At 44.0% G+C, this 17,019-nt stretch overlaps 1 protein-coding gene across 4 annotated transcripts in view; it reads right to left on the minus strand.

Annotated features, from left to right (window-relative positions):
• The window catches only part of LOC108928968 (disks large homolog 3-like), a 79,038-nt gene that overhangs the window by 31,292 nt on the left and 30,727 nt on the right, over positions 1–17,019 (minus strand). For all 4 annotated transcript variants that reach the window (XM_018743184.2, XM_018743182.2, XM_018743190.2 and 1 more), the window contains 3 exons: positions 2,233–2,286; positions 1,969–2,019; positions 69–193 (listed from right to left, as the gene is read on the minus strand). In XM_018743184.2, coding sequence (XP_018598700.1) covers positions 69–193; positions 1,969–2,019; positions 2,233–2,286 — 230 coding nt within the window. The remainder of the gene's footprint in view (positions 1–68; positions 194–1,968; positions 2,020–2,232; positions 2,287–17,019) is intronic.

The following is a 17,019-nucleotide window of genomic DNA, read 5'->3' on the forward strand; positions in this document are numbered from 1 at the left end:
GCGGCCGACGGAGCGCCGGCATTTGGGGAGCTGTTCCGGGAAGAACACGTGGGAGGAGGAACGCTCACCCAAGCCTGCCGTCCATGGCTGCTGCCCCTCCTGGGATGATCTTTGTGATGAAGATCCCCGGGTCATCAGGGATGTGCGGATTGTCTATCCCTCCGGCAATGCTGAACCCCAGTCCAGAGTTGCCCTGCATAGGGGTGGGGTGCAGAGTGTTATCCACATGCTCCTTGCAGATAAATCGCACGCACGCACGCACGCACGCCTTAGGGACAACAGAAAGTGTAAAATTCAGGCTTGAAATGAGCACCGCTGTTTCCATCAGAAGCACAGAGTAGATCCTGCGGTGACATCAGCAGGATGGTGTCATGCTGGCCCTCTCCCCGGGAAAGACCCAGAATTCTCTGCAAGGGTCACTAGATCACATCTGTATGCCACTGCGCTACGCAAACACACTTGGAGAAGACAACAGCAACATAACTAATTGTCTCCAAATCACACATATGAGGTCATTTTTTTGACCAGCTCAGAAGCTCTGCTGACTTCTAAGGGTTATTTAAAACATTTATTCTGAACCATATGTGTATGTGCTGATAACATTATGGTTTTGTTCCAATACAGTGACATGTAACGTTGTAAACTGTATTGTTTGTAAAAAGAACTTTTTTTTTTGTATCAGGTCTACTCAGTGCTACTATAAAGTCTGAGCATTTTTCAGTTTTCTAAAATAGCTTTAATGCTTATTGATACAATGGCACAATATTATTGTTATTAGAAATTGCACATTCTACTTCAGCCATAAGATAAAAATAAAAGATAAGAAAAGAGAACAGGGATAAAGTGAATGTCCATCCTTACACACACACAAACACACACACACACCAAGAAGCCAAAGATGGAGAAATGGTCGGAAGAGAAAACAAAGTGTGCCAATGTGTGTGTGTCTCACCAAAAGTCACACGCGGAAGCGCTGGAAGAGGACGGTTATGTGCAGTTTATATGTGAACCAAAGTGAGGCACAGAAATATTTTGCACAAATGCAAATATTCTGCATTATACCATACAGGTGTTGGTGTATGAAGAGACTGACTGAGTGGCTCCATCTGATATTTGCCAATTACAGCATTGAGTACTAGGCACTACACCAGCAGTTTCAATTTATGTGCTGCAGAACACAAAGGCTTCAGCAGTTCCGGTAGTGTGAAAGATCACCTATTGCCCCCTAGTGGCTCAGGGTGCGAGGAGGTACCTGATCTACCTGGTCGGCACAAGTCTGCTTCAGTGAATACGTGGAGCAGGAGCCTCCAAGTTACAACGAGACCGCAATTATGCAAAATGCTGAGAATTTTACAGGATGGCGTGCCGATGATGCTGCAGTGATATCCTGAAACCTGATACTTTAACACAATACATCAGCATTGTAACGGTGAACTGAGCAAAATACGATTTTTATGATGTCTCCCCCAGACTTCTAAAATATACCTTTTCCATATTTTATTATATTTGTTTATTGAGAGAAGAAACATCCTATAATTAAAATTTAGAAGAAACATTTATTTAGGAGATGCTTTTCTCCGAAGCAACTTCCAATTAATACTGCGTAGTGTTATCAGCCCACACACCTTATTCACCATGGTAACATACACTGCTAGATACACTACTTACAATGGGTCACTCATCTATAAATCGGTGGAACACATTGTGTCTGTCACTCACACACTGCAGGCGAACCTGAACAGCAGGCCTTTGGAGTGTGGGAGGAAACCAGAGCACCCAGAGGAAACCCACACAGACACAGGGAGAACATGCAAACTCCACACAGACCAAGCGGGGATCGAACCCACATCCTCTCACACCACCCAGGTTCTGTGAGACAGCAGCACTACTCATTGTGCCACCGTGCCGCCCTTTATTTCGTTAAATAAAGTCATGAAAATAATTTTTTTTAAGAATGGCTTTACTCACCCTTTCCAGAATTATTTCTTCGTATTTATACATCCCATCACTGCCATTCACCTGCAAACAAGTATAGTTTTTATTATATTAGTAGAATGCTACTTTTTACCAAAATTCTAGACATTAATGTAGATACAAGGACAGCCACACACACAATAGGTTTGAGAGGGAAAAGTGCATTTTTACTTAATAAAATGAAACACGAAGGAACACAGACAGTGACAAAGGATAAGTAATATGGGTGACACAAGGCAAGAGATGACTGACACTCACATAGGGGCCTGCATCCAAGGAATCCGCATTGACCAGGATTGGAGGTGGATTTGCCTGCAAAATTAAACCTTAGGTGTAAAACAAGAATTCAAAGTAATGTTCTGCTACAACACGACGTGTGAGAATCACCATCCAAAAGAACGAGAAACATGTGGTGTATGTGACATGACACGTTGGATGTTGTTTCTGGTGTTATTCTTGTCCTGTTAATTCTCTCCAGTGTAAAACACGGTATGAAGAATGTAGTGAGACACATCTAGAAGATAAATCACATTAATATGGGTATAATCTTATGGCTGCCTTTTAGGTCACATTTTAGTCCTGTCAGAGGGTACACTGAGTGATAGGCTTTGAGCGCACGCACACACACACACACGCGCGCAGCAACAGATTCATAGCTTCACCGACGTGACGTTTGCAGAAGAAGCCAAATCCAAACACGCGTAACTGCAGCGACACCCAACAATCCAAAATCTCCAACCATCCTGTCCCCAAATAATGAGAACGGAGTCTTGTCCGGCGAAGCTCATGGTACCGGACTCATCGATCTCCCCGTTGGTTCTATGCCCTCTATAGATGTAATGCACACCATCTGTCAGTCATGAAGAAGGTTTGCAATTGTGCGTCTCAACCATTAATTCGTTGCATAGCTGAACATGAAACTTGGAACTTTTTTTCTGACTTTTTCACTCCTTTTTCGCGTCTTTCTCCCAGATCTGGGCAGATTTTATAACACCACCCCCACAGCATTGTCCTGGTCTTGGAGGACCTCCCACGTGCCACCCAGTCCGGTCCCCACTGGAGAGAGGACACCCAGGGCTGCGGAGGTGTGTCCAGGCTGTGACTGGACCTGCACATCGTGCTGCTCCCCATGCTGTGCCTCCTGCTTTACCAGACTAGAAAATGTCAAAATTCAAGATTCAGCACAGATAGAGCAGGATTTGAGCTCAGTTTAACTCTCACAGCACTGTACAGCGTACATTAATTAACAATAAAATCTCCACCTGGAGAGATCCTGCAAAACTGCAATTTCTTTTTTGAAGTGTTAGCTAAGCAACTAAATAACACTAAACAACAGCATATGCCAATTCCAACACTTAAGGCATCCCACCTTTTGCACAAAAGCTGGAAGAAATGCAGTGATACCCTCCTGATGGCCTCCTACAGCATCCCTGTGAAGTATTCTGCGAAGCAGCTCGCGGGAATAAAATCGGTCAAGCTCACGGCTATCATCTACATCGAAAGCAGTACAATGTTCGGCACAACGAGCAAAATGAAAGGAAGCCTCATCAATACATTTACATATTTTCTCTCCGCTTAAATTATTTTAAAGATGGCTGGTAAGGGCTAGTATTTACATAAAAGAATCTCTGATGGGGACTGAACTGAAATCTCATGCTCATGATGTTGGACTTTAACAGCAGAAATCTACAGGCTGATTTGTCAGACATACAGTAACTAAAATCCCACTTACTAAAATACTGCGATGACAAATTAACGCATAAATCTCCATGAACGCTCCATTAAAGGAGTTTACATCAATCATCTCTTATACTTGTGAATGATGGACTGATATGTGCTAGAAGGTGAGGAGCAAGCACACAACTTCAGATTCTTTAGGCAACGTTTGAATGAATGAATGAATGAATGTCAACAAAAAATCACTGCGGCGAGTCTACTCTGGAAATGTGTTTTCCCTTCAAACTTTGGGCTCCTCAGTCTGCAAACTAACCATGCGACGTGTAGATTACGTCTTACCAAGGTAACACTGGCTTATGGTCAGCTCAGCGGGTAGTGTACACCACAGCAAAAATCACACTCCAGGATTGCCATAATCCCAGTATAAGGGATCAGACTAAACAAGCAAACAACAGGGAAATAATCATGGTATTATCCAGCCTCTGTGTCCCGTGCAGGATGCCTCCTTTGAAGAGAAAGCAGCGAAGTGATGCGATAAGCAGTGCGTGGCAGGCAAAGGCCCGGTGGTTTACGAGAGCGAGGTTTGACCCGGTCAGATCTCCTGCAACAAAGGAGCTTCCACAACCCTGATGTGAGGACAGCTTCCAGGACACACAGCGAGCACTATTATTGTTATTATTACTATTATTAGCTCATTTGGCTGACATATTTATCCAGAAAGACTTACGGTGATAACTTAATAAACTAAGCTACTTACAACTATTTACCCATTTAATACAGCGGGGTAGTTTTTACTGGAGCAATTCCAGGTAAGAACCTTGGACGATTTGAAAGTAAAACTGAATGGAAAGAGACTGAGCTTGGGCAGCTGGGTGGGGATGTGGTGGGCTGAAGATGAGAAGGAAAAGGGGGAAGATCCGGGTAGCATCCAGCCAGCAGAAGGCAGAGAGAACAGTGCATGGAGGGAATTAAATAAATCTGAATCAGATTGCCCTAAATCGCTTTATTTCCCTTTAATTCGGACCCTGTTTGTGAAAGGTTGTGTTCCCGGCCAGCTGTCAGGGGCCACTTGTGTTCAGTAGCTGCCTGCAGCACAGCGCTTGGGGCCCAGGGATTAGGATATTGTGGGAGGAGCTCTGCACAGGCCCTGCCCACAACTCACCTGAAACCCCGCCTCCCATCTTCACTGGCTCCACCCCCAATCGATCCACATGTCCTTTTCTCCCAGGCTTGGCCTCTGACTTTACCCCTGAGCGTCACAGAACGTGGCAGGTTTAGCATGCCGAGTTGCGAGGTATTTAAGCTAAAAACGTTCTCATTGCTGCGTGACGAAACTGGCCAAACTAATGAGCTGTGACACGAGTTCGCCTGCACATGGCGATATGTGCCGCGCGAAGAGACCCTGAGAAAACTGTCACAACAGAAGCGTGTGACACTGCCAGATGGGCTGCATTTGGAGTGGCGCTGCACATTTGCCTCATCGTCGGGGGGCTTCGGCTTCACGTGGTAAAGACGACGGCTCTGCGGGCATCTCCTCTATACGCTTTCGTCTGTTTTTTTCTCAAATGAACGTGTTGCCCCGCTAACAGTCAGCCAACGGTCATTAGCGCTACGCAGAGCCCAGCTGCCTCATGAGAGGAGGGCGGCTTTTTGCTAGCAACAAAAAGCACCTTGCAGGCTTTCCTACTTGGACCTGGATGAGGAGCCCCAGGATTAAAAACCCTCAGAGCACAAAGAAAGCTCCGCGAGCGCCGGACCTGGACTGAGCCCGTGCCACGGCCAGCCTCTTCCAAGCCGTTAAATAATCAATGCGTTCCCATGGCGACGGCGACTCAACCCCCCCCAGCCACCTCCTGTCCCCTTTGCCCGGGGCTCCGATGCAGCACAGATCCAGGGAATTTGCTGCTCCTCACACAGCCCAGATGAGGGTCCGTTCTTCACGGAATCTCACGACGGTTGACCCACGGGGGCCCGAGGGTAGGGTGAAAAGGCGAGATTATTGCCTCTGCACCATGCAGCACCAAAAGTATTTACAGCTATGATGTTTCAATATTGCGTATGTGATCCTGTGCTCATGTATGCGTCTACACGCATATACAGACAACACACAAAGTTGAGCAGCATGAAAAAGATAGACCACGTATGCCTTCCCACCGGGACCTTAAATAGAGCCCATTCATTGGGCTGCGGCTGCCTGAGCAACACAAGGCAAAGCTGATTATGGGGCATCTGCGTGCCTGACACCGTGACTGTTGAGCTGGGGGGCTGAGAATACGGCCCCGGCCACCTCCTCCCTCATGATTCGTCTGGTTGAAATGGCCTGCGGCTGGAAACGCTCCAGCTAAACACAAGGCGGCGTCAAATATAGGGACCGAATGCGGAAGCTGCACATTGAAAAAGCAACACTTGAGGACAGAAGAACAAACACCTGCCTGTCCGTCATAGAAGAGGCATAAAAACCCCTAGGAACCGTCACCCTTCCAAGGTTTCCGTCATCCCCCCCACTGTCCCATCTATACCTCTCTCGCTCAGTAGTGTCCCAAGCAGAGGTCTCAACAACCTCTCTTGGCAGCGGTGCGAGTCCACCGCTGGCCTCTAAGCCAAGATGGAAAGTACACAAAGTTTTGGCTCAAAACACACAATCTCAGTCTAATACTTGTAACTACTGAAATGACAGGTGCCATCATTAAGGACAACACAAAAAGAGTTCTTTTGTTGCATGACAGTCATGCCTCATAATATTTAATATAATAAGGTATATTAATTTTTTTTTGGTTGTCGTGGTGTAAGCCCAGAGAGCAATTAATTTACTGGTAATTATTATAATCATTATCTTCATTCTCGTCACTGGCACATATTTAACTGTCCCCAAACATATTACCCTTTTTTAATTACATAATTTACATGAGTTAATATGTCCCTGCAGAAGACCTGCATAAAACACTGTGAAGAATGAAACCGAAAAAAAGGCTACATAATTTTTGATTGAAATTCAGCCAATTTCATGCTCTTTAGAATGATAAGTTTCTTATTAGGACACTTTAAATTACACACTGGTGAGGTAGAGCCGCGTGTCTACCTGAACAAGATGATGAGAGAGCTGTAAGAATGAGCTGTAGGGCTGCATCCAGAGCTCATTGTAGCATATTTCATTCCCAGAAATCTTATCACGGTGTCAGAAATGATGCAGATCAATCACAGAAAACGAGCCCAAAATTGCTATCTTGATCTGCTGCTTCATCAGTAGAGAGCCACTCGTATTTGGTGTCCTTGCCCGTGTGTTTCCAAAGCAGCTCCGCCAGGTTTATCTCTCCTCCCTTCCCCTGAGTGCTGACATTATGTTTTATCTCCTCCCCGTTTCTGTAACCGCGGTAAACAAGCAAGACCTGGCAGCTCTCCCATGATGCTTAGAGAACGAATCGCTCCCCAGAGTGCTTAATAATCACAATGATATGGAAAGAATCCATTCTGCGTGTGAAGAATATAGAGTCCACCTGAGATTTGAGATTTCAGCAGGTGTATGGAAGGGCATTTTGGCTACGGCACTGATTCGGAGGGTGATGCAATGTTAGTTCTGCATATGAAGGTGCTTGAAATGTACCCATTATACAGCTAAACAATTCAGAGTAAGCACCTTGATCAGGGTTACCAAAGCAGGAGTCGGGGTCCAAACCCAAGTCCGTAGATTTATTTGTAGGTTTAAATTAGCCTGCAGCCGAAGCAACTGTGTGTGTAACAGGTAAAGTACCTCTCGCGAGGTGTATCATATAGCCAAATTACTACAGGCTGCAAGACTAACAGGTTTTTTTTGCCCTTCGTCTTAGGTATGCCCTATCTCATGCCCCATGCTTTCTGGATAGGCTCTGTTCCAATGTGACTCTGTGCAGGCAAAGCAATTATAGATGAATGCATGAATGAATGAATAAATGAATGAATGTTTAAAATTGAAATAAAACTAAGCACAATCCACCTCTATCACGCTGATTCCTCTGAGCCACAGTGGCCCACAATCCAAGCCATACTGTGCTTCAGTCAAGCACTCCATTAAACCCCCCCCTGCCCCCCCACACACATTTTCCACCCAGGCTACCTCTGAGAGGCAAGAGAGATTCATGGAGGAGAGGGAAGCATATTTTATGACTCCAGTGATTGGCAATGAAAGAAAAACTGGCAAAGTAATGAAATAATGGACTACGGGGACATGCATGTGCTAGTAAAATTGAAATTAAGAACCTGTCAGACACTGCTGTGCCATGCCTGAAATTTGTGTCTTATCCAGTGTGGCCATCTGGCTGTGCACTGGGGCAGCGATGGCCATGGTCACAACGAGAGGGGTGAAAACGGCCTCATATATCACACAGCAGATGCTGTAAGAGGTCAGGTCATCCACCATGACTGGATACATGTGCTTCAAGGCAGCTGTTCTGTTGGGTAGTTGACCTGGCAGCAACAGTAACTGGCAGAAACCGCCCTAAAAGCTTCACATATGATCACACTGCTCTCATATTATTACATTAACAGTGATCATTTTTTTTCATGTTTAATTATTTTATATGATTAGGACTGCCGCGTATTTCACCCTGAGGCGACAAGCTCTCTCCTTGGTGAAAAGCGTCTCAGATCCTGTTTTCACAGATGTATGTTTAGATGTAATGGAACTGTGAGTGGATTATGTAACTCCACGTAAAGGAAAACAAGTTTATGCAGCTCAGAATGGAAGGAACTGAGGTTCTCTGCAGCAATCAAAGCATCTCACTTCATAACATGCTTCCCTAAATGACTTCGGTCATCTTACCAAGACACCGTGAATACTTGGCTCCTTGAAAATAGAATTTGATCACACCCTTCTCTGAGGTGATGTCAGCAAAGTTCTGCAGCACTGATCATCTGTTGAAATGATGGAAAGAAGGCAGTACGTGTTGTGCAGCCAGGCCACCCAGAGTCACGGCCACGGTCTCCAGCCCTTACCGCCGCTGTCCGATCTACTAGCCAAAAAACCATGTAGGCGTGAAGGAAACTTGTGAATCTGAAAACGAAATTAGAATTACCTTGCTTTGTAAGCACAATTCTGGACATGTTCATGAATGGTACGAATAGTATGCATTTTCTGCCACAACGCTGGGGAAGTGGCAACTGAGAACATCACCTCGCGCAAATGAGAGTCGCCAAGGCTTCCGTAACGACCCGAATTTGCCATCAGTCCGACACGTATCGCTTTGTAACAAACAGACCCACACAAGATCCTCTGAGTCTAACCGCCGAGGGGCTGAAACGTTGACCCGCAACGAACCGAAGGCCATAAACGAACAACGATTTGACCACATCGTACGTGATGAAATAATTAAACGCTATTTAAATAAAGACATTACGCAATACAAATACGGAAAATAAACTGTGAAAGCAAAGCGATTTATTACATATTTGTATGGCACCACAAACTAAACCCACAATCACAAATTCGACACAAGTCTATTTTATGGGTCTCTCGCAGGATTTCACCCACAGAAAATATGGACTGTTCTGGAGCAGCGAATTAGTCATTTTCTTTGTATTTTGTTTACGACGAAACAAGGCTCGGGCGTACCGCAGCTTTGCTTGTCGGAGAGATGCAAAAATCTCCTTGCGGCTTTCAGAGTAGAGAGGCGAGCGGCAAAATTGATAGCGGGTTTTCGTGTGCTGGGCGCTCGGCCCAAACCGGGGAACGAACAGCTTGCTGCACGGGCCTCAGTCACGTCTCACAGAGTACTCTTAGCTACGAGTGAGTTACACTGCGACAATTCAAATCACACACACACACTTTCTGAACCGCTTGTCCCATACGGGGTTGCGGGGAACCGGAGCCTAACCCCGCAACTCAGGGTGTAAGGCTGGAGGGGGAGGGGACACACCCAGGACGGGACGCCAGTCCATCGCAAGGCCCCCAGAGTGGGACTCGAACCCCAGACCCACCAGAGAACAGGACCCGGTCCAACCCACCGCACCCCCCCATACCCAATTCAAATCAACTACAGTTAAAAAAAAAAAAAAAAAAAAGAGTACCAGCTGCTGGCATTTTGGCGTCACCCTATGAAACAAGATTAAAACATATCAGGCGTATAGGTTACGCACCTGCTTTATCCCACTCTGGCCTCAGTCACAGATTGTCAATTCATCTTGCATCACGTCCAAGGCTGATCTTATATAAGATGCAACGTACTGTTTCATATTCGATTATCATCTTCCGATTCCTGAAATACACCTTTGTAAGCAATTTTACAAGCCAAGCATTGCATGGTGACTTGGACAATGACGTCAACTAAATAAACCAATCGATAATCTTAATTTATTTAGATGATGGTTTTCTCCAAAGTTTATATACGAAGCTACTTATTATTATTTACGCACTTATAAAGCTGCAAATTTTCACAGAATCGCTTCAGGGTAAGTACCTTGCTCGGGGTCGCTACAGCATGAGCCAGATAGCTTGAGGTAGATTTTAATTTGGGTCCTCTGAGCGGAAGATGATAGCTGTAACTATTACACTACCTGCTGGCCCAAGTTTGAAAAGCAATAATAATTGTAAATATTACACGTTTCAAAATGTTTCAGATACAGTATTCTTGAACTGAGACAGGTAAAAACAATCACATGATAACACGTTGAACGTGCTGGTTTTATCACCATGGATCCAAATGCGGTGTGATTGAGCTGCTACCTTCTGTTATATATTCTGTGATTTGCCCCCAGGACCCGGAACTTCTTTATCAGAGCATGATACGGTTTAAAAGGGACAATTCTAACAGGTTAAAGCTTTTTCACTTTGACATCCAGCACACCCCACTTCTGACACTCTCTACTTCAGGATCTCAAACATTTGGATGACTAACCGCATCGTATGCAGACTTCTGCCGATTACATAATTGGAATTTTAATGGGGGGATTGCTAATCCGCAGCAGTGCAGTACCGGGCTTCATAAATGGATTGATCTGGATCTGCAGGAAAGGGCTGTTGAGTCTGTGCTGTAACCTCCCTCAATGTTACACAAGCATCCTGCTGCACGGAGGGGATGCGAGCCACCACTTGAACCCGGTACAGAGGAGTACAGCTCACATTCACACATAGACCGGATCCCAGCTGCTTGGCCAGAGCGAAAATTAACTAAAGACGTCACAAACTTATCTCGATCAATACAAAAAATTATGTCTTTCATTTTGATGTTATTTTGAGCACTTATGTAAGCTTTGGTCTCATGTACTGAAGTAAAAATTGTTGGAAATTCTCAGAATGTCAGCGTTTCAAACATGCTGTGCCTTTATTGTATGCGTGACTGCTTACTGGAAAAGCCCATGCTTTGATTTCTTTTTTAACCGTGGAGTTTGAGAAAAATTTTAAAACTGACAAAATAACCTGGACTTCATTGCTTGTTTTTAATGGTTTTATTCCATGTTCAAGTGAACTTTAAATAGTTTACTGTCATTTTATAAGAAATACTGGTAGTAATATACGTGGGTGTAACATACATTATTCTTCAGCAAATATAAAGGTACATAACACTATCCTGCTGCCATTTCAGGATATTCTGTCCAGACCTGATTTCATATTTTACATGTAAGTCTTCACAACTTATTCACCTCCTTATTTTCTGACAGTGCTCTGTGGAGAAGGTCACACAGAAAGGCACACTAAGATTCATGCTAGTGTACAGGGATCTCCAAACCACTGGATGCCCCATGGTATGCAACCGGTTGGTTCTGCTTTCCACTTTAAAGACCATAGTTTGAATCCGAACATACTAAGTTGCATTGGGGAAAAGTGTCAACCAAATAAAATGTAGATGGCATGTGAGTGGCAGTAAGAGCATATGCTGAGTCTAATATTCATCTTGTTCTACACTGCCGCCCCCAAACAGACAAGACAAACAGGTGATTCCTTCCCATCCTGCAGCAGAACTACTTCACATTTTCTAAAGATGGGAAGCAAGACGTGGGACATGGGACTCTGAACTCCACAATTCTTCTTTCTGGGAAAACATGTTTGGTTTACTTATCACAGTCAGTTCTGACAAAGACATTCCAGACCTCCTCTTGCAGCCTGAAAAGCATTGAGTTCCAAGAGCGTCATAAACAGCCAGATAAAGTTGAAAAGTCATTGTAATGTCTGCGATACCTGATCTTGATCGCGTTTAACTGAGCAGAGAGAACGTGGAAATAGTACAAATCTGAGTCGACAAGGAGGAACGACACATGGTACTATAGTTGTGAATTCCACAAGTCCTGCACCCATGGAATGGCTAATGTAGGAACTGAAGATCAGGCAACAATGTTTCTCTCAGATGTTGTACGCAAAGCTAGAATGAGCATCCTGCAGCATTTCCGAACATGATGACCATGGTAAAGTCACTAAGGAATTATGACTCAGAAGGAGAGCTGATCGTGTTGAACCACTATTAGCCTTCAAAAAAAGTGTATTGCCACCACTCCTTTGTCCTTGAAGCTTTGCAAGCAACCAGTTATTTTGATCACCCCGACAAACCGTGCCTGACAAATTCAACCAACAGTCCAACTTTGGCCTTGGACGCAGAGAAACATCTGTTATCAAATAACACAACATTGTTAATATTCTTTACCATGGGAAAAAAACACAATATAAAAACCACAAAGCTAAATGACAATGTTACACAACAGAATTAGTTCATTACCCAGTCAAGTGATTATTACTGTATTATGCTGAGTCCTGCCAGCCAGTACTGGTCTGCTGCCGGCTGACCGTGTATGACTCTGATAAGACAGCACTGTAATCCAGCATGTAATCTTAGCAAGCTCAGCTTTGCTCACATCCTTCTATGCTGTTGCCATGGGGACAGCATATCCAGTGCCTGTTGTAGGGGGTTGGAGGGGCATGGGATGATGTTGATGAACTGCATCTCCTTGTAGGTAGGATTAAAGAAGAAATATGCTCTACTCCACATTGCACAGCACAAAGAGGAAACCAGGAACATTCCTGTCCAGCTGTTCACCAAATCCACTTCGAGGTCAGTGGTACGTCAATGTGGACGAACAAAGCACTGATGGGATTCTAGCCAAGCTTGACAGCAGGAGGTCGGGCCCTTGGGGCCAAGAAGAACAGAGATGAAAGTGAAAGGATATTGATCGCACACATGTTCCTTTTTAAGAAGGAATACAGCTCCAACATCCTAATCCAGTTTTAGGGTTCCCGACTCAAGGCAAAGTCAAACTGCCCTTCAGGAATTTCAGGACAACTGATTTTTGGGGAAAAAGAAAATGAATCAAACTGTACTCTTGGTAAAAGGTGAGAAAGGGATTAAAGAGAAAGTGAAAAATACAAACTCTGAACAGATGAAGTCCTCTTACTAAGGAGAGAGTCGAGGGGAGGACGTCTGTATGGCCACGCCCGCATGGAGCTAACAGTGTTGGGTGTGAGCAATTTCTGAGCTCATTCCTCTAGGTGAGCTGGAGATGCTGGAAAGCACTGCTCCCTATTCCCTCCAGCAACCTGGAGCGATATCTGTCTCCATCACCCTGACAGCTTCTCTGCAGTGAGCTCAACGGGTACTGTATCCAGAAGCCCACTGACTGAGATCTGTTTATTCACTTTAATACATTCAGACATAATGGCATTTTGAAGAAGAAAATCTTTTCAAGAATTGGCTTTCAGTGTTAGAAATGTAAAAAAAAAAAAAGAAAAACGGGGCCAAAAATATGTGAAGGCAACGCAAAATGGCATATACTTTCTTTCTGAAATACAAAAACTGGATTTTAACAGGGCTGCTCTTCCTGAACACAGGATAAAAATTACACTTAACATAAAGAAAGGTAATTGAGTAAATACAGCTGGATTTAAAAATACAGTTTTAACCAGATGTTAGCATTATTTTTTCATAGTGAAAAATTGTTGAACTAAAACTTTCAACCAATGAATCACACACATCATGAAAAATTTTTCCGAAACGAAAAAAAAAAAATTATTATAACAGAATAGTAGTGCACCAATGATCTCATCTTAAGTATGTTTTTTCATGTATGCTGTATTACATTGGAAAGGAAAACCACAATGAAATATTTAGGTATTGAAGACAAAGAAGACGTGTGTTAATCTCAGCAACAACCCAAACAATGAGACTCACGTTTCTTACTTCAAGACACCGAGCAGAGACACGGTGCCAAAAAGATGCCCAGCCTAACGGCAGAGGAGCCATTCCAATCATACAGATGGACAACTCACAAAACCTCTTCCTAAGGATTAAAGAAAGAAATGTGAGCCAACTTCAGATTATCCCTTCCTTCTAATCCCTTTCTAACGAATGCTTAGAGAGAAAATACATGTTATGGGTAGTTATGAAATATATGTATATAATGCCATAATATTTCATAAAGCACCATAACATGGATTGCAGTTTGTACGGTTGGACGTCTAGTTCTATATCTTTAATTTTAGAGAGCAAGAAATGATGGAAAACTGCTGAAAAATCTCCAGTCTGGTATATTCCTAATCTATCGTATAGAAAGATATGTGTGGAAAATTTCTTAAAGCAGGAACGAATATGAGATCTTTCTCTTGGAGTATTTGATGCTTGGTGAGTATGTTATGAGCAGGAAAGTATAAGTATGCTGAAATAAGAGATAAAAAGTTACACAATATTAAAAATGTTACATAAAATGTTCTGAATGTTACATTTATGCTAGCGGTGAAACTACCGCCAAACAGGACAAGTACTGATCCAGCCTTTATTCTTGCTGAGGTTGTTCATTTCTAAACGCATACAAACTGAGTTTTAGAAAGAGGAGATTTCTAGGTACAAGGAAGCAGAGAAAAAAATTATGTAACATACATTTGTAATAGTCAGCTTACTCATCTCCATATTTAGGCCTAATGTACTATTACACTTTGCTAGTATCTGAACGAAGTAATTTTTGTCATATTACATAAAAAAGTAAAACAACCATAAATTCAACACTCGTGGCTGCAGTGACACTGACATTATATATGAACTGTTTTCCAAGGCAATAGATTCTGTCTTTTAAAAATATACAGCGGGTTGTTCCAGTTAAATTTAGAGGTTGCCTCCAAACCATGTATTGCATAGGTAACATTACATACTGATTTCTAGCAGAAGAAAGCTGATGCGCTCTTGAAAAAAGACAAACGGAAAGATCCGCAGTATGCTGTACAAAGAAGAACTGGAAGGCTTTGAGATTGGCCACTCTTCCACTTTATCGATTCGCAAGCGTACAAACTCCGTAGGAGTGCGTGTTCCAGCACAGGCTGGTGTACACAGTATGTGGGCAATGCTATTTGCAGCCATTGTTCATGCTGCGTTGGGTCCATGGAGAAATAGTGCAAGTGTTTCAGTAGTTCGACGGGGCTCTTGACAAACTTGGTTGAGTAAAGGCCTCTTGGCCTGCATCGGTTTGACCCTACAGCCCAGATGAAACAGCAACCAACAACCCCCTGGGGGATGTCTCCGTGTACCATTAGTCAGCAGTAGATTGCTTGGTTGATGACTGGAAGCATCTCGTTGTCAGCGCTCGGTGCAGTATATCTTCACGCTTTCCATAACATTACGCAACCAAAGCGTCAGCCAATTTTTAAAATCAGAGCGGTGTGGACCCGATGCGGACTTCTCGTTCTCCATTCCCTCATCAAAGACCTGGGTCGCGTGCGTAACTTATGTGGTAACAAGAAATAAAATGAAAGAGTTCGTCATAATGCAAAGCTCTTAATATTCAATTATCTTACAGTTATGGTTATTGTGATAATGAAGCTCTGAAAAGAAACAATGAACCCGATGCTCGGACCGTGCCACGTTCTGTTGCTAAGCGATAAACCTGCTCTCCATCTGATGACAAAGCCAACGCACCGGCGGCCGAGGCAGGGGCCTCTCTGCCTCGACACATTTCCAGGCCAGTTGCCATTGTAATCAGCGAAAAAAAGAAAAAAAAGAGAGAAAAGAATATCCCACATAAAGCCTGGGCACGGGGGCAACCAAACAAACACCCCTTCCCCCGGCTGCCCATGCTTCCCTGTTCAAAAGAGAAGACAACATGGGGAGCGTTCCAGCGGCAAACAGCCGGCGGCAAGACGTGAGGACTGGGGGAAACTCGCGGTGGTCGGAGAGCATGCCAAGCACGTAACAAGCCAACAGCTCCGTGATTCGGACACGGTGACCTAAGCGTAGCGACATGACTGGAGAGGGAGGGTAGAATTCATGCAAACAGCGCTGCGCAGATTGCCAAACATACTGTCCGAGCCAAGCGGAGCAGCGCATGTTCTGAGAGCTTACATTAGTCCACCAGCTCAGTATATCTTTCACATTTCCCTAAATATTTTCCGATGCAACTCAGGATAGCCAAAATGTTATTACTTAACATGTTCACATACCCAGTTGTGATAATCAGCACCAAATACTGACAATTGAGATTTTTTTTTTTTCCCTAGAAGGGCAATCACGCCTCTTTGTTCACAGGCTCCAGCAATTCAAGGTGAACGATTTTAAAATATCAAAACTCGAGGAATTGCGAGAAACTGAGAATTAGAAAAGGCTGGGATCAGATGTGAAGCGTGCGCACCGACTGAGCAGAGATAATCCCAAATACACACAGCGGTTCAGAAGAAGAAAGTGTAAGCAATATTGAGTGTTTTCAGAGGATATAAGTCCTACAGTCCACTGAAATCTCGTACAAATTGGAACCCATTCAACGTGATGACATTTTCCTTCGGATAACTTGGTACAGGTTGTTACCCATCCCCATGTGGAACGAACACTGTGAGACCGCCGGACGGTTTAACTTCATACTTCTGATATAATCTGGTGAAAAAACAAAGAGGCACACCATAAATTTGGATGCAACATCCCTGCATCTACTCCAGCGTAAAGGTCGTTCCATGTGCGGTAACCTTTACTGCACCGTACTCCTGTGAGACTGATTACCAATAGCGCTAATACAAGTTACTTTTCAGAAGAGAATACTGCAATCTCTGTTCCTTCCTTTTACTACAGTTTCATTTTCTTCCCTTCATGCACTTCATCTTTAAACATCACACTGTGTATGTATGTATGTATGTATGTATGTATGTATTGCTTTCGAGCTTTGTCACCAGTGAAATCAAGGACTATGAAGTTCCACAATTACACCGAGCTGTGACTCATGACTGTTGCGGGTCTGGAACAAAGCTATTGATGGGTATGTGTCAGTCCCTTAGTCGCAGTGTTAGTGCACCAAGACGGCCACTGCCATTCATCGCACTGCATGAGGCAGGCAGATCTTCTGTAAAGTCCCATCACCACACTCCTCGAAGTGGAATGATCGTAAGCAGACTGAGGCCTGCTCTGGGCTCCGTGACATCTCTCCTCCTTCACAGGGCACACT

This window comes from Scleropages formosus, chromosome 14 (assembly GCF_900964775.1).
Source record: "Scleropages formosus chromosome 14, fSclFor1.1, whole genome shotgun sequence".
Taxonomy (NCBI): Eukaryota; Metazoa; Chordata; class Actinopteri; order Osteoglossiformes; family Osteoglossidae; genus Scleropages; species Scleropages formosus.